This window comes from Prunus persica, chromosome G2 (assembly GCF_000346465.2).
Source record: "Prunus persica cultivar Lovell chromosome G2, Prunus_persica_NCBIv2, whole genome shotgun sequence".
Classification (NCBI taxonomy): Eukaryota; Viridiplantae; Streptophyta; class Magnoliopsida; order Rosales; family Rosaceae; genus Prunus; species Prunus persica.
The window spans coordinates 1,180,468-1,201,639 of NC_034010.1; the positions used below are offsets into that span (position 1 = coordinate 1,180,468).

General features: G+C 36.2%; 2 protein-coding genes and 1 pseudogene across 2 annotated transcripts; 2 read left to right on the forward strand and 1 right to left on the reverse strand.

The window, feature by feature from the left end:
• Nucleotides 6,711-7,722, forward strand: LOC18785841 (RING-H2 finger protein ATL70). The gene has a single exon (XM_007220018.2). It carries the CDS (start codon nt 7,060-7,062, stop codon nt 7,489-7,491), a length of 432 nt encoding a protein of 143 aa, XP_007220080.1. The 5' UTR covers nt 6,711-7,059; the 3' UTR covers nt 7,492-7,722.
• LOC109947028 lies at nt 9,613-20,228 on the forward strand (annotated as a pseudogene).
• On the reverse strand, nt 13,872-14,700 carry LOC18786292. The gene has a single exon (XM_007219711.2). It carries the CDS (start codon nt 14,609-14,611, stop codon nt 14,090-14,092), a length of 522 nt encoding a protein of 173 aa, XP_007219773.1. The 5' UTR covers nt 14,612-14,700; the 3' UTR covers nt 13,872-14,089.

Here is a 21,172-nt window from a genome sequence, read left to right on the forward strand (position 1 = left end):
ACTCTTCTGTGCTGCTAATGCATTAGAGTTCGGATTGTGTCTAATCTAGCCACTGGTGCAAATGTTTCATTGTAGTGTACCCCTGGTTTCTGAGAGTATCCTTTAGCCACTAACCTTGCCTTATTCTTCTGCAATGAACCGTCCATATTTAACTTGGTTTTAAACACCCATTTAACTCCAATAACTGGTTTTTCCGTAAGTCTGTCAACAAGATCCCATGTAGCATTCTTCTCTATCATTGACAACTCATCTTTCATTGCCTTTATCCATGACTCATCCTTTATAGCTTCATCAAACTTCTCAGGCTCCATAATGCACAGATTGCATTGTGCTAAAATATCATCCAGCTTTCTCCATTTCAATGGAGTATGATCAAAACTTTGAGTGTCTTCTACTCTGCTGCCTATTTTATTTGATTCTCCTTGTGAAACACTTTCTCTTGACATGAAACCATGATTCTGATTTCCTACAGATGTTTCAAATGGTGTTGCTTCAGAATTCCTAGGCTGCTCTTCATAGTTCATCACTTGCACTTGATTCTCAGCCACTTCCTTCCAATTCCAAGTTGCTCCTTCATCAAATACAACATCTCTTGACAATAAGAGCTTCCTAGTGATAGGGTCAAAAACTCTATAACCCTTTTGTTTCTGAGTGCCTTGGTAGGACATCTGTTCAATATGTACACGGCAGTGTGTACAGCTTCTGTCCACAGATAGTAGAGTAGCTCCTTCTCATGTAACATAGCCTTTGCCATTTTTACCACCGTCCTATTCTTTCTTTTTACCACTCCATTCTGTTGTGGAGTATACACCATAGAAAACTGCCTTTGAATTCCTGCCTCTTCACACAGCTTATCGAATTCACTAGATGTAAACTCTTCTCCTTTATCACTTCTTACACATTTTACTTTAAAACCACTCTGCAGCTCTACCATAGACTTCAACTTTCTAAAGCAATTTAGTGAATCAGACTTGTATCTAAGGAAATAGACCCAAATCATTCTTGTGTAGTCATCTATGAGAAGCATGAAGTATTTGTTACCTGCAAGTGACTCATTTTGCATAGGCCCACACAAGTCCATGTGTATTAACTCAAGAGGAGTACTTGCCCTCCATGCTTGGTTCTTTGGAAACCATTCTCTATGTTGTTTCCCAAACTAACAGCCTTCACAGACTCCATTTGCAGCTTCCAGATGCGGCAGACCATGCACCATCTCCTTTTCCTTGAGCTGGTTTAGCCCTTTTAAATGTAAATGCCCCATTATTTTGTGCCAAATCCAGGTACATGAAGACACACTAGCTCTTAGTGCAATAAAGTCATTTGAAGACAGTGACAATGGATAGCATCTGTTCTTTCTCATTGCCACCTTCATGACAAGATTCTCCAGTGAATAATCATAAAAAAAATTGCATATGCTGCTTCCAAACACCAAATGATAACCGTGTTCATCCATTTTGCCTACACTCAACAGATTTTCTTTTAAACCAGGCAAGTACATGACTTTTTTGATATACTTTGTACCAAACCCTGTGTTAAGTACTAAAGTGCCCATACCAGTTATACCTACAAGCTCCCCTGTTAGCATTTGCACCTTGCCTGTGACATTTGTGTTTATGTCAATTAACAGCTCCTTGTTCCCAGTCATATGGTTACTACAACCACTGTCTATATACCACTCTCCATTTTCACTCTTCTCTGAGATTGCACAGTTTGCATAAAACAAATTTCCCCTTACTTCTACTTGGCTTGCATTATTTTCTTTCTGTACTCCTTTGTTTGTAGTACAGTCCCTAGCCCAATGTCCAAATCTATCACACTCATAGCACTTAGATTGACCCTTATATCGACATTCTCCAAAATGAAATTTAGAGCATACCTTGCATTGAGGCTTCACTCCATCTTGATGCACATATTGTGATCCATTTGAGTTCTGTGCAGCACCAGCTTGTTGTGGCTTAGGTCTATACTCCCATGGTTTGTTGTTAGACTTCCAATTTTTTTGACACTTAGCAGAACCAGTTTGAGTACTATTCTTGTTTTGCCCTTGTGTATTGACTGAGAAAGAGCCAAATGCCTTCTCAACTGTGTCCACATTATGCATGTCAAAACGCTGCTCTTGGCTTTTCAAAATTGCAATGACCTCCTGCAATTCAATAGTCTCCAAACTCTTTGTATTTTCAATCACCAAGCAGATAGGGTCATATACTTTACTAAGACTGATTAACACTTTCTGAACCAGCCTCTCATTTGATTGCACTTCTCCAAATGTTTTCATTTGATTTATCAATTCATTCAACCGGGTGAGCTATGCAGTTAGAGGTTCATTCTCACGCATTCTCATATATTCAAATTCTCTTATGAGATTCTGAAGTTTCACTCACCTGACCTGATCACCACCGTGATATTCACTATAGAGCAGATTCCACGCCATTTTGACTGAGTCGGCGTTGGCAATCCGAGGAAAGATCTGGTCAGAAACTGCGTTCTGTATAATTCCCAGAGCCTTCGCGTCCTTCATGAGCACAATGATCATCTCTGCATCAGCTTCTTCTTCCGATGACTCTTCAGCTTTCTTCTTCTTCTTCGAATCAGGGGTTGGAATCCCATTTTCTACCAGACTCCATAGTCCAAGAGATTTGAAAACCGTTACCATCGTAATCCTCCAGAACTCGTAGTTCTCACCGGAGAAAATTGGTGTCCTCACCTCCGAGCCTCCAGACCCAGACATCTTTTGGTTCAAATCAATTAATTTATGTTCTCAGATGCTTAAACAGAGCTTCAGGTGAGCTTCAATTGAGCTCAGTGACTTCACAGATTACGCCCAGATCTAAATGATCCAACCTGGCTCTGAGGCCATGTTAGAGTTTTGTGAATAATCGTGGAGAGAGCAAAGAGAATACACCAAGAATCTATTCAACAAAAGCTTTGTATTTCAATACTTTGATCAAAAAGAGCAGACTCTGTGTGTGCTATATTTCAGTTTGAAAGATCAGCTCGATACAATTACATGCTTTGTATCACAGCCCTTCATCTAAAACTGCTTTCTAGATACATTACACGTGGCTTGTATAGCCTTTCACTACTCAAGCCTAACACCTGTCATTTTAGTGACTAAGTGAATACACCATTAGCTAAATAGGCTTAGTTACATTTTTTATCAGCTGACTACTTATATTTCAACACCTCCTTGGCTGTCATCTCCATGGCCAGCCAGCAGCCATGTTACGGCAGTCGCACACAATCACTCTCGGCCTATTGGGCATCAGCTAAGTAGACGACGCAGATTGGAGAGCAACCGAGGCTTTGTTGAAAGGGTGGCAAAAGGACTCGAGCTCTCCAAGTATCTTGATTGGGTACGAAATTGGCAGGAAGGGCTCTGTCAGGTCGAACAATGGCAGGCTTGGACATTTTGAAGAAGAGGACGAAAGTCTGGCTTTTAGGTGAATTAGTCTGAGGAAGTTAAGGAGAGAGATTAGGGTTTTACGAACAATATAGGCGCGAAGATGAGGAAGAACCATTGCCACAGAGAGAGAGAGAGAGAGAGAGAGAGAGAGAGAGAGAGAGAGAGTTTCATATGGTTGTTGTGCTTATGCGTCTTGAAGACGAGGAACAGAACGCCGCCAACCACCCAACCAGTCATATCTGCAAGCATCTCATCTTCAAGGTCCGATCTTGCTTGTGAGGGAGGCGGTTGGTGGCTGGGTTTGTGGGGGCTCAGAGAGAGAGAGAGAGAGAGAGAGAGAGAGAGAGAGAGAGAGAGGTTTTTTTTCATTTTAAAAAAATAATAAGTAATTTTTTGGACAAACTAAATAAAACCCCCTAAACTATAGGGTCATTTACGAGTTCATACATGATTTTGGGGACATTTACTAATACATACTCAACTTCACGGAAACTCTACAATTTACCCCCTCATTTAGCCAAACCGTTAGTTAATCTGTTAAATGCTTATGTGGTATTTGTGGGACCTATTTTTTAATTACTGTGGACTCCACATAAGAAATAAAATTAATAAAATAAATGAAAAACAATAGAGTAAAATAAAAAACCAATAAAAAATCTAAAAACCCAAAACAAAAAGAAAAAACCATCTTCTCCGATATCCCCTTCCCTTCCAGCCTAACCTCCAACACACCCTCCCCACAGCTCCGATCCAACAAAACCAAACCAGCCCTCCCTTTGTCTTCTTGGAACTCCAGCCGCCCTCTCTCTCTCTTTCTTTCCTTCCCCTAGCCACCCTCCCGGCGCACCATAACCTAGATCCCCGGTACACACGATCTGGGTTTGTTTTTGTTGGGTATATTTGAATCGGGTTGGGTTGATTTTCGGTGCTCCTATGGGCTTCAGGCTATTAATGTGTGTGTGTGTGTGTGTGTGTGTGTGTGTGTGTGAGAGAGAGAGAGAGAGAGAGAGAGAGAGAGAGAGAGAGAGAGAGAGAGAGAGAGGTGGTTGGGGAAGGGAGGGTGGATTTCAAACAACCCAGATTTGAAGTTGGTTGTCAAGGTTGGGGTGGGATGGGTTTGTTTATTTTTAATTTTTGAATATGATAACCAGCCAAATAAAATAACATTGCAAATGATCAAACAATAATAGAAACCAAAATCAACATTAAAATCCTGGATCATAAAATCAAATTTGAGAAATTGTCTACAATGATGAAATTACCGATGTTCAAGCTGCAGCCTTGAGTGGGAATAGAAATGAAAATGGGAAGCTTCAAGACTTTGTTCTCTGCGATGTCACCCCTCTGTCACTTGGCATAGTGAATGGCAAAGAAGGTTCCATGGGAGTTTTTATTCTCAGAAACTCTGGAACTCCCATCACAGTGAATCGTATCTCCACCACCACCTTTGATAACAAATGTAGTGGCAGAGTCATCATTTATGAAGGTGAGAGTGCAACGGGCGAACTCATCTTGGATAACTTTCCTCCATGCCCCCAGGGTGTTGCTAGAACCATATTTCCTTTTATATTGATGAAAATGGTATCTTTAGTGTCTCCGCTGAAAAAAATTCCACCGGTCAGAGGAAAATGCTTAGAATTAACAGTGATGGAAGAAATGGGGGATATCGGAGGAGAAGGGTTTGGTGGGCATGGGGAGATCTTGAAAAAAGCGACGAGGGTTTGGTGGTCTTCTTGGTTTTGCTAGATTGGAGCTGTGGGGAGGGGAGGCGGGGGGTTGGAGGTTGGGCCGGAAGGCGGGGTACATCGGAGAAGATGAGTTTTTTTTTTTTTTTTTATAATAGATTTTTTAAAAAAATTTATTGTTATTTATTTATTTAATTATTTTTTATTTTTTATGTGGAGGCCACGTCAATTAAAAAATGGGTCTCACAAATGCCACATCAGTATTTAACATATTAACTAACGGTTTTGCTAACGGATGGGATAAATTGTAAGGTTTCCGTGATATTGAATATGTACTGGTAAATGTCCCCAAAATCGGGTATAAACTCGTATATGACCCTATAATTTATGGGGTTTTATGTAGTTTATCTTAAATTTTTTTAAGAAAATCCATTTTCTTATTAATTTTTTTATCCCACATCAGCATTTAAAAAATGGGATTACAATTGCCACATCATGGTTTAACACCTCTCCTAACAGAATTAGTAACGGATGGTATATTTTAAAAAGTCTCGTGAAGTTTGTGTACTAGTCAAACGGTTCGGCCCTGTCAATTGTACACCTCTAGTCCAAATTCCCATTTTATTCAATGTTTTTGGTACTCTTACGATCGGGCTGGGTCTTATACAGCCCATCTTCTTGTTGTTTGGGTTGATTTAAGCTCAAATCAAAGCCTCAATCACATGGGGTTTCATATTTGGTTTTTCCTCTCTCTTATTTTCCCCTTAATCCTCAGTGCACTCGTATTTGATTCTTTCCTCTCTTCATGAGTCAAAATCAAAAGCGTCTTCGACTTCAAAAGTTCTATCAAATAAACCCCTTTCATGCAGTTGTGCGTATGCCACAGGCTGTGTGGATGGTGGACCAGATTGGCTCACCCGGATACTTAGCAAGGTTTAGCTGTTTCTTGAATTGTGTTCAAGCAAAGTACGTCAAGCAACCTCACTCAATTCATTTATTTACTTTTATTATGACACATTGTACTTGATTTATGTAATTCTTTACGTTTCAACTATTAATTTAGCAATATTTTATGCTCAATTATTACAGTTTGCTGCAATCTCCATCACTAACCTAGTACCACATTGAAAGGTATATCAAAATAGAGGATGCACAAAATTATTTAAAAACTTGTCACGAATCTTTATGTCACGGACTTTATATTATATTTATAGACCCTAGCATCTTGATCCCTTTCACGATCTGCAAAACGATTTCTATCCTTTAGACACCTTTTATAGACATAATGTCCTTTCAAACTTTTGATCCACTGAATATTTGTATGGATGGTCATTAAAGAGATTCTTAAGAGATAAATGACCCATAATTTATGTGCAATTGTGCGCGGCATGAGAGAATAAAAATGCATTTAAAGTGTGTCAATAGGGTTTAGCCCAATGAAAAAAGGTCTTAATTTGCAGACGAGTAATCTCAGGTTCAAATTCGTATGACACCTTAATAGAGTGTGTGAAAAATCGTTCTCCTCCTTCTAATTTAAACTATCACTTGTACTATAAAAAATCCATCTCAAGTTTTTTACTATTTGTCCACTCTTCAGCTTCTTCTTTTATTGGGATATATAAATTTTGGCATTATTTTTTCTGTCAGAATTTTATTATAATCAATTACATAAAGCCGCGACAAGTTTCCTTGTTAAGAAAATGATAGAAATTATATATTATTAACAATTATCAGATACAAACTCCACAGCTTGGCACACCCCCCAGATACCAGCTAGGTCAATTACCAGATACAACATACAGTATTTCCAAATCCAAAACAACCCCCCTACAAATCGCCGCCCTCTCATTCCCATCCCATCCATCTCTCAATTCATTTTTCTACGCCGTCCCCATATCTGATAAAAAAGAAAATGAAAAAATTTGGACCCTTCTACTTCTGCTACATGGTTGTGCTTCAGTCAACGACAACATGGACAGCGATGAAATATATGACGCTGCTGGAGTTGTCATTGGCGTCCTCGCCATAATCTTCCTCATAGTCTTGATCTCCTGCTGCAACCGAAGGCAATCTCCCGTTGACCCGTCTGACCACAACGAAAGCTCTGCAACAATCGAACAAGGCCTTGATGAAGCCACCATCTGCGGCTACCCGAAGCTACTTTACTCTGAGGCCAAGCTGCGAATGGTTGGCTCTGTTTCAGCTCCTTCCTGTTGTTGCATATGCTTGGCAGACTTTGAAGACAAAGACGTCTTGCGATCTGTCCCTAATTGTGGCCATTTCTTTCACCAAATTTGTGTAGACAAATGGCTGCAGCTTCATCCCACTTGCCCAATTTGCAGAAACTCGCCTCTGGATCCATCTGCAGTTTTGGTGACTTCTGTTGAGGTAGTTGAGGTATAAATGATAGTCGATTGTTGATTAGATGATTTGGAGTTTTGGGTTGTAATTTGTAAGCATATTTGTGAATCAAGGCAGACAAACAATTGACTTGCCCATTAGTGGTGATCAAATCACGTCTCTTGTTCTTGTTGATTCGACCCCAATGTAAGATTTGACGGATATTTCTTGAACTAGTGTGTGATTATTTTTCTTTTGGGATTAGCATTTAAATTGAAAATTTTTATTTGAGGATTTGCATCTTATCCCTTCAAATATATATATATATATATATATATATTTATTTTATTTTATTATACAAGCCTTATAAGCAATATTTTTGAAAATTTATGTGCCTAGCCCGCGTATGTCCCTTCAAATTTAGCAAAGGTCATTTGTTTATTTTGTGGTTTATGACTAGTAAAGAAGAAGAGGAAAAACACTTTCCTAATAAAAAGTAAAGTTAGGTGGAAAAGACATTCTCCTTGTAATCTCTATTTTATTTGTAGCAATTATTTATCATAATTGCTACAATGCCCTTTAAAATATTGGTTAAATTCTATATTGTCTTTAAAAATTAAAATTACATCATTTTGCTCACTTGACCAAGGTTTAATATGTCACTTTGGCCCATATCGTCAACTTCATCCCAAACTCAATTACCCTATGTTTGGAGGAAGAAAAATAACTCGCAATTTTGCTAAAAGTCGAGAATGTAAGAGGAGAAAATGACAATTCTCTTATTTGGCAACTTAAGTGTGCAATTTATTAAATGACGCGCGGAAAAAAAGAGTGAAAATTAGGGCATCAAATTCCTGAGCATAATTTCCACCAAAATAGGAGGCGTTACTTCACAATTTTCATATTACCATTCACAAAATTCTATCATTTAAAAAATTCGACATATATAAATCCAAATATTGAAATCTTCAATTGCCATAAGTTGAAATAATGGAAATCTAAATTATGTCATTTTAGAATTCTATGTAATTTTTAATTTCTTTTATCCAAATGGAAGGTTAGGGATGTAGAATTGTGGTGCCCATATCTGAAATTAAAAATTAAAAAAAAAGAAGAAAAAAAGGTGCATTTGATAAAACTCTAACAAACACCATTAAAATTAATTTAGGAATTCAATCAAACACTATGTTATTTTAGAACTCTAATAAACTCTTTTAAGCACTTGAGCTATTTCTTTTTTTTAGTTTTTTCAGCACTTGAGCTATTGCTTTTGTTGCCATCAACAATATTTTTATGGTTTCATAATAATGTTCTCTAATTCACAATCGTCCATTTCCTTTTCTTCTTTTTCTTCCTCGTTTTCTTCATTTTATAGTACTGCTTCTACTTCTTCCATCTCCATTAATGACAAAAAAATCTGAATTGCACATATAACATTGTAAACAACTAATATAAAGAAGAAAAAAGCATAACAAAAAAGAAGGGATGTTTGTAGATCGATCAAGAAGGTTATAGCATATATATGATATGATGTACAAAAATAAATAAAAAATTAAACAAGAAGAAGGAAAAGTAGAAAAAATAATTGGGATGCTATTGTACATCGATATATGATGTATAGCAACAACAATTATTCAAAGAGAAGAGATTAGAGCTTTTTATTTGTTACAGTTACAGCAACATCAACTATTGGAAAAAAGAGAAACAAATGTTCAAAGACTATCGATATTGAAGATATATTATATATGATGTACAACAACGGCAACTATTGGGAAGACTATAGATGAGAGATCATACATATATGAAAGCGTAGTAGAAAATAGATTTTCTACTTTCACTTGACAAACACGCGCGTTCAAAGACTGGAAAGTGTAGAGCACTTCCAAAGTTTCTAGAGTTGACATGTATTTATACTTACTACTTTAAATTCTAACAAAATTGGGCAACTCATTAATTCCTTCAAAATAAATGACTTTTTGAATACACCTAAACTTGGTTTGACTTCTAAAACGTCATATTTGAATACACCTAGATTTTGATGTATTTTTTTAAAGTCAATTGAAATTTGAATAGAATACACCCAAATTTTTACAAACTCTTTTAAACTCTTAATTGAATACACTCCAAATTTTGACACAAACCCAGAGAGAGAGAGAGAGAGAGAGAGAGAGAGAGAGAGAGAGGTAAGAACAGGTGGGGATGACAGAGATAGAGTTGGACTTAGCGTGGTTGAAGGCGGCAACACAGAGATGGGAAGCCAAGCCCAAGGCCTCTCTTGGAGGATGAGACGAAGGTGTGCATGCGCCAAGCCCAAGCCTCTTTTGCTTGAATTAATAAGAGTGCTGCTATTTTCACCTCTGTTTAATTTCCTCATTCATATTTTATCTTCAAAATTTTATAGAGAAATTTACTCCCTAAAATAAAAACTCAATTTCATGTGAATTTAAAAAGAAAACAAATCCTTAATTAAACAAAAAGATACCAAACTGCAACGCTTTTTTTCATATTCATCAAGCCATGTCTTTCCCCAATCAAAAAGTATTTCTTCTCTTCCCATATGATTAAGAGTTCTTGACAATCCCTAATGTTCAATCCCGCAAATATGGACTTCCAAGACAATATAGAATATCCATAGACCCCTGGGTTCTCACAGGTACCTGTTATTGTAGCAAGTTATTTTGATTTTGCATCATTTAAATCTATAATCAAACTCAAAGTAAACGAACCCAACCCCTAAAAAAAATATTCTACAGTTAAATCAACACCCAAAAAAAAAAAAAAAACCTTCACTTTACAATGACAAAAACACATAGGAAAAATCCCATGAGAGGGAATTTTTGGATTTAAGAGACGAGAAGAATCTGGGGGGCCGAGGGGAAAGAAGGGAGACGCGCATTGTCAGAGGAAGGAAGGAAGAAGAACAAGTAAGAGGAAGAAAGGCATTAAACTTGCCGTTTATTTAGGAATTTTTTATTTTTTTAATTTACGTTTTTTAAGGAAATATATTTGTATTTTTTATTATGAGAAAAACCAAAATATAAGATTCAGATCCTTAATGGATTAGCATGGAGAATTTGTTTGAATTAATAATTAAATAGTATTTTAGGAATAATGGTGGGTGGAAAGATAGGATTGTGTTTTTTCAAATTTATATGGTGGGTGGGGAAATAGGACATGGGGTGGAAATAACATCACTCATTAATAATTAAAGGGTATTTTAGGAATAATGGTGGGTGGAAAGATATGGGTGTATATCGGTTTGAAACCAATACAATTTAGTCAATTCACATCCAATCCAATATAGATTAGATTGTGATTTTTCCAATCCGATCCAATTGATATTGGATTGGATTGGATGATCGGTTTTGATAATAGAAAAAAATAATAATGAAATATTAAACATTTATCCTTATGTTTAATATAATCAAACATATTAATAGACATAGATGTAAAATATAAAAGAAATATTAGAAAAAATTATTTTGATTAAATAATATATTAAACATAACTTTATTAAATGATTTAAAATATTCATAACATTTCAACCACAAACACCTACAAGAGCAAAATAAGCATAAAACTAACTAAATTGGATTGGATTTGATGGGATTCTCATAAGCAAATCTGTCATCCGATCCAATCATGTCAGTTTTGAAAATTACGATTCCAATCCAATCCACCAAATCTTCGAAATCGATTAAAATTGGACTGGATTGGTCAGTTTGGGCGGATTGAATTGGATCTTGTACACCCCTAGATATGACAATGTTTTTTCAAATTTACTTGATGAGTGGGGATATAGGACATGGGGTGGAAATAACATCACTTATTAATAATTAAAGGGTATTTTAGGAATAATAGTGGATGAAAGATAAGACTGTGTTTTTTCAAATTTACATTGTGTTTTATCAAATTCACCAATCATTAATAATTAAAGGGTATTTTAGGAATAATGGTGGATGAAAAGATAGGATTTTGTTTTTTCAAATTTACATAATAAGAAAATAAAATCAGAGGGTGAAAATAGCATCACTCCATATCAATTTTGATATCTCTTATTATGGGCCTTCTCGTTTTGTTTTAATCAGCACCTGATTGTCTACCATATATATGGATTCATATTAAGAAAAATGAAAAAAAAAAAAAAACTATAAATAGGGCCTAATAAGCAGAGGAGCTTTAACCAAATCACATTACCAGCATCTCTCACTCGCTATTGCTAATAACCTAGAATACCAAAATGACCAAGGCTGCACCACTCGCACTGGCTTGCCTAATTGTCCTGGTTATTGCAGCAAGTAAGTTTTCCTTCTTCTTTATTTTCGTAAGCATATGGTGAATTTAGAATGGAAGTTGACTGTTGAATTGATGGACAGGTTTGAGCGAGAGAAGCGAAGGTCGAAAGCAACACCAAGTGGTGATGGATTCGAAAGAGGCCAAGTTTGTAACAGCAGCAGCAACAGATGCTACTGATGACTGTGTTTTTAACAAAGATTGCAACAAAGTGTGCGGTCCCGAATGCAACCGAGGATGTGAAAATGGGAGTTGCGTATGTACTTGTTAGTTGTACCTCAACAAATTTCTTAATTGCTTCTACAATAAGAAAGGGACCATTCCCTTGATAGAGGTCCAAAAAATATAAGCCACCTTTGGCTTTAATAATCCATCTATTTTCCTTCTTGTTTGAAGTCCATTCTCTATTTGCCACCTATATTTTCTTACTTTTGTTGGGATGATGAGTCAGCAGAATTTGGTGACTTGTGTAAGGATCTCTTTAATAAAGGATATTAGATTAATTTATCGACACATATAATTAGCAGTCTTAATGCTCATTATTCATCTTTCTTCTACGCAAACAACCATTCTAAGAATTCCTACTTGGAAAAAAAATATATATGAATACACGTTCAACAATTCCACCACCATGAATTCAGTTGTGATAGGCCTTATACAAGTCTTATTGTATAGAAACACTCCAAGACCTTGTTATTGAAGGACTTTACAAAGCGCAAATACACAAACTCCAAGAAGAATAAACACATACACAGTGAAGAGAATTAAATGAGTACACAAAAACACAAAGATTTATAAAACTTCATCAACGTGCCCTCTCTAGGAGAAATTTCACTAGAAGAACAAGAACAATTTTGGGTTAAATTGGCCAATATGCATGGGCCATTCATACATGCATTAAACGAGATGTTGCTGGCTGTACATCAAATAGTTGTTGCTGTAATTAATTCATCTCCTCTTTTTCTAAGCTTTTTTTTTTTTTTTTTCTCTACTTTTCCTTTTTTTTAAAATTTTAGTTGCTGTTAATTTTTTTTGTTTCTGTACATCATATCATATATATGATAGCCTTCTTTATCGATCTATAGGCATCCTTTATTTATTTATTAGTTATATTGGCAACAAATATATATAATGGTCTTTTTATCAATATGCAATTGGCAATGGAACAACTGTTGGGAAAAACTTAATTGGACTTGGTGATGATACTGATGCCAGAATGTATGAAGTTGGAGAAAGAAAACCTATCAGATTAATGAAAAAAAAATTGATAAACAACCCACAAAATATTTTAGAACTCTAATAAACTCTTTTAAAATTTATGATAAATTCTAACAAACACCATTCAAATCAATCTATGAATTCAATCAATCTCTATATGGAATTTATAGATATCAAAATATATTGAACACTGTAAACTTTATAACTCTATTGAACTCTTTTAAAATCTTAATTGAATACATAATTGAGAGAGGATGATAGGTTATATATATTGATTGAAATTTAAAAAATTTTAAAGAAGTTTAAAAATCAAAATATATCAAAATTTAAAAAATTATAGGTATATTCAATCCGGACTTTTAAACTCCATTCAAATAAAAATTTGAGTATATTAAAAAACTTATTAATTTTAAAGGAAATATAAAAAAAATAGCGAATTTCATTTCATTCTAGACTAATTTTAGATCATGACAAATATTTACTTCCTCAGAAATATTTTAATAAATACATTATTTTTATTTGCAAGATATAATTTCACCACCTCTACTATCATCATTTTATCATGACTATAACCACCACCACCAACATTACCACAACCACCCACGATCACCATCTTGTCGTGGCTATCACCACCACCACCCCCAAGCGTCCCCAATTCTATTACCAACCCCACCGTCATTGCCACTACCACCACTGTTATTCCCGCCGCCGCCGCCACCACCCTCACCCCTAGTGCAACTACCTCCACCACCGTACTTGCCCAATCTTTAGAGACTATCGAGTCATTTTTAGATATTTTCAGCTAAAGTAGAAGTCTAGATACTTCCCTAACAGATATTTTCAGCTAAAACAGAAATCTAGATATTTTCCTCCTAAAATCATGCGATAAATATATATATGCTTGAATTTCCATTATTAATTGAACCTTTTTTTTTTTTTATGTGCTATGCCATGTACTGAAATTAAAATTAAAATAAAAATGCAAGGACAAAATTAATTACCACCACCAAAGGCACCTCTTGATTGTCTCTTGTGCTCTCTCGCTTGATTTACACACTCACCAATCAATCTCCAAACAAAAGCGGAGGACCAAAACGAAAATAATAATAAACCATCTGAATTATTACGTGAACTTATTGATTTATTGGGTTTATATTTTTCCCATAAGATACTGATTCACAAGTTGCTTTAACCCCTTCTTTTTCTTCTTCTTGACATGATCCTGACTCTTTCCAATCTCATCGATGATCATCTTCTCCTCTCTCCCACTCCTCTTCATGATCTCCTCCTCATCTCTCTTCTTCTCGGCGCTCTCCGTCAACTCCTCCTCCAGCTGCATGCACAGCTTCAGCACGCGGTCCTCCACTTGATCCAGCCTCTCGATCAGCGTCCCCTTCACGTCTGTCTCCATCATCACGTGCTCCATCGGACGGCAGTGCTTCTCTAGGCTCTCCGGAGATATCAGCTCCGCAGATGACGACACGTGCCCCACTCCGTCGCTCGTCCTCGACGGTGTGGATGCGAAGGAACTGCTCTTGGGCGAATGTGATGACCTCGTATTATTACTATTATTGCACCCTCTGATTTCCTCCAATTGCCTTAGCATGTTGTCAAGGCGGTCCATCCTGCACAAAATTGGTTCCGCAGCGTTGCCCGTTGTCATTGCCACCATTATTTTCCCGGGAAACAAACACTCCTTGATATTCTTTCTTCCAACTCTTTTTCTCTTCTCTCTCTTGATTGAATCTATCTTGTATATCCAAATTATTGCGACTTGCTTAAATAACGAAATTGATTGATATGTAGCCACGTGTGAGAAGGATAGGCGGTTAGTGCTCATAAAACGTGTCGAGCAAATGTGGTGGTGTGTGGGAAATTACTGTGTCAGATACACGTGGTGCATGCAAGGTAGGAGGACAGGCCACGTGTGCTGTCACGTGATTTTTGCCGGCTGGATTTTGGATAGAGATAGAGATATCATCGGACGGCTTTTGTTTACGTGTGTGTGTGTACGTGGCTGCGGCGTATCATTCGAGTCGCTCTCCTTGCTTCACACGCAATGTTTTCACAGGATATAGGCAATTTCATATTGACACGTGGACGACGGCAGGAAGCTTAGGATAGAATTGTGACGTAGAACGGCGCGGCGTCGTATTGGCTTTGCAGCGTTGGTGAATATTGTAGTTTTTCTGTTCTTTTTCTTTTGGCCTTTTTGCTTGATTCCAACTGTTCCTTCTTTTAATCACTCCAAATCCACGAAAGTGAAATAAGAAACAAAAGCTTTGTTAAGAAAAAAGAGAAGAAACAAAACCGAATGTAAAACCATGTTATTATGATGCCGACATATATTTTCTAGCCTATTTCTATTTGTTCAACAACAACTAAAGTTGAAAATATTTGAACTTGTTTGAGAACCGTTAGGCAATCTCCAATGTTAAAGGGATTAAACCCAATTTCCACTCTTCAAAATATAACTATTTATATATTACTTGTATTGAAACATTTTTTCCCTCCCAATCCTCTATACTCAAATTTTGAGTATGTAGCCTTATTAAATTATTTTAAAATAATTTTAACTCTAATGAGTCTACAAAAATGACTTTGCACATGGATAGTGGTTGTGTGAGTGGGCTCCACCAAATTTCAGTCTAGGCAAAACGTGGACTGCTACTCCACCCAAGATATTAACTGGATTGATATTTTAACTGGCCCTATACATGCGTTAAGGGCTCCATCTAGGTTATACTGCCAAAATTTGACATTTGGCCCTCTCCATTAGAGATGGCCTTACCGTGTATGAATCTACAAGGCCAAATGTTATAGTGTCTGGCATTTTTCCCCAAAAATTTTCACTTTCTGCCAAAATGCATAAACTCTTTATAAAAAAAAAAAAAGTTTGGCAAATAGAGTCTAACTTAGAAGAAAATGGTCTTAACTTGTAGACCAGTAGTCTCATGTTGAACCCACATCTTGATAGCGTGTGTGAGAAACTCGCTCTTCCTTATAGTTTAATTTAGGGTAATGCTAGGGAGACCATCTAGTTGTACCATATTTTTGTACCAACTGATGTAGCTGATGAGTTGGCTATAATTTTTTAATTTTAATTTGTACCATATTAAATGAGCTTTTAATTTTTAATTTTTTAATTTTATTTTCTCTTCACTTTACAGAAACCTAAGCGGTGTAGGAAGTTTTGTTTCACGTATATTCAACTGGTTCTTCCTTACCTCTTCCCATTCCTCATCCTTATCTTCTCTCTAATTTGCCAACGACGATAAATCATACCAGAGTTTTTCCTGACGCCTGTGACGATGGTAAGTTCATCTCTATTTCACTCTTAGGTTTTCTCTTGTTGGGTGATGATTGAAATTTTTGGATTGATTCTTTGAATCATTGAGATATTTGTATTACTCTTACGATGAGTATTGAATACTTTCATACTAATTGTATATCATGTTCAATATTTGTTTTGGGTCTCATAACTAGCCGTTTTTGGTTCTTTCTACAGATGGCTTGACATGCCTCCCTCCATACTTGAAGTCTTTGATTTTTTTTTTTCTTGTTTTGAGTAATCTTATGTTACTGGGAGTTTTGTTTTCTCCTATCCGTATTCCCTTTTTGTGTCTTGTGTGTTGTGTTTGTTTTCTCCTATGCATATGGCACTCATGCAAAATGAACAATATGTTTTGCAAGTTCAAATAAAATACCATGGCTATAATATTACAATGGTTGCTGTGTTGAAACCTCTTTTTCCTTGCTTGTATGGATATGGGTCTTTGTAATTTATGTTGGTTGCTGTTTTGAAATCTCTTTTTCCATGCCTTCCATTACTATGCAGATCCTATTTTATTTTGTAATCATGTCTTCGAGTAGCTTTACGAGTTCATATATTAATCAAGAAGAAGACGGGGTTCAAATGGAAAAGAATGATGGTGAAGCAGTAAGTGAGGAGCCTGAATTGGAGAATAGAGAGAATGTGGAAGAGCCTCGAGTTGGGATGACTTTTAACAACATTGATGATATAGTTGTCTATTATAGAGAATATGGGAAGCAATTAGGGTTTCCCGTGAGGAAGAGAACATCACAAAAGGGAGATGAGGGAGAATTGAAATATGTGACTATTTCATGTGGTCGAGAAGGCAAATATAAAAGTAAATCAAGTAATGTCCTAAAGCCACATCCAAGTATAAAAATTGGTTGCAAAGCTAGAGTAAGAGCAAGTATAATCTTAGATGGAAGGTGGCAGATCAACTCTATCAACCTTGATCATAACCATGATATGAGTCCAACCAAGGCTCGTTATTTTCGATGTCATCGGACAATAAGTTCATATATGAAAAGGAGGATTGAGTTAAATGATAGAGCTGGAATAAGGTTAAACAAGAGCTATAATTCATTAGTGGTTGAAGCTGGGGGCCATGAGAACATCTCCTTTTTGGAAAAGGATTGTAGAAATTATATTGAAAATGTGAGACGATTACGGCTTGGGGAAGGCGATGCTACTGCAATCCAAACTTATTTTCTGAATATGCAAGCTCAAAATTCAAATTTCTTCTATGCAATTGATTTAGATCAAGATGGTCGGTTAAGAAATGTATTTTGGGCAGATGCAAGAAGTAGGGCGGCATATAAGGAATTTGGAGATGTTGTTACATTTGATACAACCTACTTGACGAATAAGTATGACATGCCATTTGCTCCATTTGTGGGGGGTAAATCATCATGGGCAATCAATTTTACTTGGATGTGGGCTGATTTCAAGTGAAGATATTGATGCTTTTATTTGGTTGTTTAAGTCTTGGCTCACATGTATGCATGAGCACGCTCCTAGGGGAATAATTACTGATCAAGATAAAGCCATGAAAAATGCCATTGAGATTATTTTTCCTAATACTAGACATCGTTGGTGCTTGTGGCACATAATGAACAAGTTTCCTAGTAAGTTGAACCGTTACAAGCAATATGAAGCTATCATGTATGCCTTGCAAAGTATTGTGTATGGCTCATTGGAGAAGGTTGAGTTTGAAGAAGGTTGAGTTTGAGTACCAAATATCTGAGGATTTCATGATGGAAGGGAAAAAAAAGAGGCTTTATTTCAAGGTTTGGCTTAATGAAGATGACAATGAAGTCCAGTGCAATTGTCGCATGTTTGAGTTTAGAGGCATATTATGCCGTCATACAATATATGTTTTTCTTCGCCACAACATTGACTTGATTCCAGAAAAATATATAATGCGAAGATGGAGGAAGGATGTGAAAAGATGTCACACAAGGATTGAAATCAATTATGAAAGCTATAGTCTCGCACCTGAAGCACAACGATGTCATAAGATGCAAAAGGCTTTTGATGAGATTAAGGAATTGGCAAATGATTCTGACAATAAGTGCATGATTGTGATGACTTGGATGGATAATGTAAAGGAGGAACTCTCCAAACATAATGTTGTTTGTGGTAGTGATCAACCAAATCCTCAGTCACCTATTGGTAGGAACATTGAGAATGATGTTAGTTCAATTCTGAATCCAAGTCAATGTATTCTTACTCCCTTAGCAGCTATAAAGAAAGGCCGTCCACCATTTAAAAGGAGGAAATCTCAGTTGGAGCAAGCAGTTAGGAAGAAACAAGATAGTAAAAAGAAGAAACAAGAGAGTAACAAGAAGATCAAATCTTGTGGAAACAACACTAATGGAGAGAAAGAACTGAATGTATGCAATTAAAATGGATACATTTTTTATTAATTATTATTTTCTAATGTATTATTCGATCAATAAAGTATTTTATTGTGACTGTCCTTGAGTTTTTATGCAGGATTTGCAGCCAACAGAATTTGATGATATTGGCCATATTGTTGGTTCATCTACTTCTAAAGGTGATGGTGTAGTTGGAACACAAGAGAGCATTGCTATGCAGGTATGACATGAATGTTTTGTTTTGATTGATTGTTTTTGTTTGTTAAAATTCATTATTAGTCATTTGCTTTAGTACTGATGATTCTCTAATTGTAACGACCAATATTATGGAAACATTGCAGGAAAATATGACCACATTTATGGGTTTTACTCAAGCTGGTCAATTAAATCAGTTGTATAGAGAGTATGAGATAGGACATATGGCTCATCCAATCCTTCATGAGAATCATTTTCTGGTAATAGAAAAGAAGTTTAATTTCAGAACTTCCCGTACTTTTTATTTATTTTATATTAAAATGTTGAATTTATATATTGTTTCCTCTTCTTTTTTTTTTTTTTCATTTTTTTTTTCATATTTAGGATCATCAATATCAATATTGGAATGAAGACTACAATATATACATGCCTAGCTTTAGTTCTGGAGGAAGTGGTGGCCAACGAAACTGATCATTGGAAGCAAAAGAATTGCAATTGCAGAAGTTGTTGACATTTTTGAACTTAAAAATTCCTTTTTTTTTGTTAATGTAGACATTTTGCTGTTAGTGTTGTAATTGAAAAGACCATATTGCACTTGAGATTGAATGGTTGTAGTTTGAGATTGGATTAAGGTTGCTACAACCTTTGATTGAATTAGGGTGCCACCCTTTTAGTTTGAGATTGGACCTGTTGTCTTGTTGCCAGAAATCATTTTTAGAGATTTGTTCATATCCGTCAATCCCTGTTAAATCAGCCCATTATGATCAGAATTAGTCAAAAAGCAAGAAACCTCATTTGAAATCAAATACATTCTATATATCATAGAAGTGAAGCATACAACGGAAACAAATCCAGTTTGCAACAGGTCCCCAAAAGTGTGAGTCGTTTTTGGACCAACTGGACATTCAAGAATACTTGGAATGATGCCATATCACAGCTGCTTAGAATCTCTGTAAAGTCAGAAGAAGAAAAAGACCATTCACTAATGACAAGATATACATAAGGGCAAAATCTGAACATAGCCCTCGTTTGCCATGAAAACTTTCATTTGCACAACAAGAATTCAACTTTCATGTGTTGGAATTGTAAACAACGAATGCACTAAAGCATCAAATGCATGATTAAGATAATGATTTTAATTGCTTAAATGAACATCAGAAATCATTGAAGCACTTCTTCAAACGATATACCCAATTGCAGTCATAAACATTTAAACACTAAAAGGACCAAGCGTTGTCAAGGAGATACGTTATGGCATGGTGCTTGCTTTGGCTACTGGAAGCTTTGGAAAATGCATCATTGGAATGAGCAGAGGAAAGTGAGGGTGTTCCATGACTTGCTTGAAAAAGGTGAAATTAGTGTTGTTGCTAGGGAATAGATAGTTTCCATCATGATTTGATGGACGGCTTCATCAATCTCTCCTTTCCATGGCTCTTGAACTTGAGATGAGCTTAGTTTGGGTTTGAAATAATAAGTTTATCGTACTATTGTGCCCTACAGTATTATTTCAACTAATCAGTCTCTTCTTCAAACGTTATACCCAATTGCAGTCACGGACATTTAAACACTGCAAAGAAAGACCCATGATTTATCCTAACCAAAAAGAATCTCAAATCTTCACGATGAAAGAAAAGCACTGAAGGAGACACACTGACCATAGAAGAATCACTTATGACGAACAAGTCCCAGAAAAGAAATAAGAGATCAGAGATGACATGGTTTGAGCCAGAGCAGAGATGGGTGGGCTTCGCTATCGCTGGAAACAGAGCCAATAATTACAAGTCACTCCAGACAAGTGAGTCGAATTGGAGAGCGAGCATGAATCCGAAGGAGTAGGCTGACGAATCAACCGATTGATGATCCGAGTTGTAGGAAAAACTATGGTATGATTTATCGTTGTTGGCAGATTAGAGAGAAGATAAGGATGAAGAAGGGGAAGAGGTAGGGAAGAACCAATTGAATATACGTGAAACAAAACTTCCTACACCACTTAGGTTTCTGTAAAGTGAAGAGAAAATAAAATAAAATAAAATAAAAGCTACATTTAATTATGTGGCATAGCCAACTCATTAGCCACATCAGTTGGTACAAAAATATGGTACAACTAGATGGTCTCCCTAGCATTACCCTTTAATTTATTGCTTGTATTTAATTTTTTTTTATTTTTAAAAAGCTACAATTTTATCTTGAGAAACTTCTAAAATCAGGCACAGGACCGGCCCTGGCCAGGGCCCAATGAAACAAGGGGGCACAACCCCCCCCCCCCCCCCCCCTTTTTTTCTTTTTTTTTTTATAGTTGGGCCATATATACCCAAAAAAAAAAATTTCTATTTAAACCCATCAAATA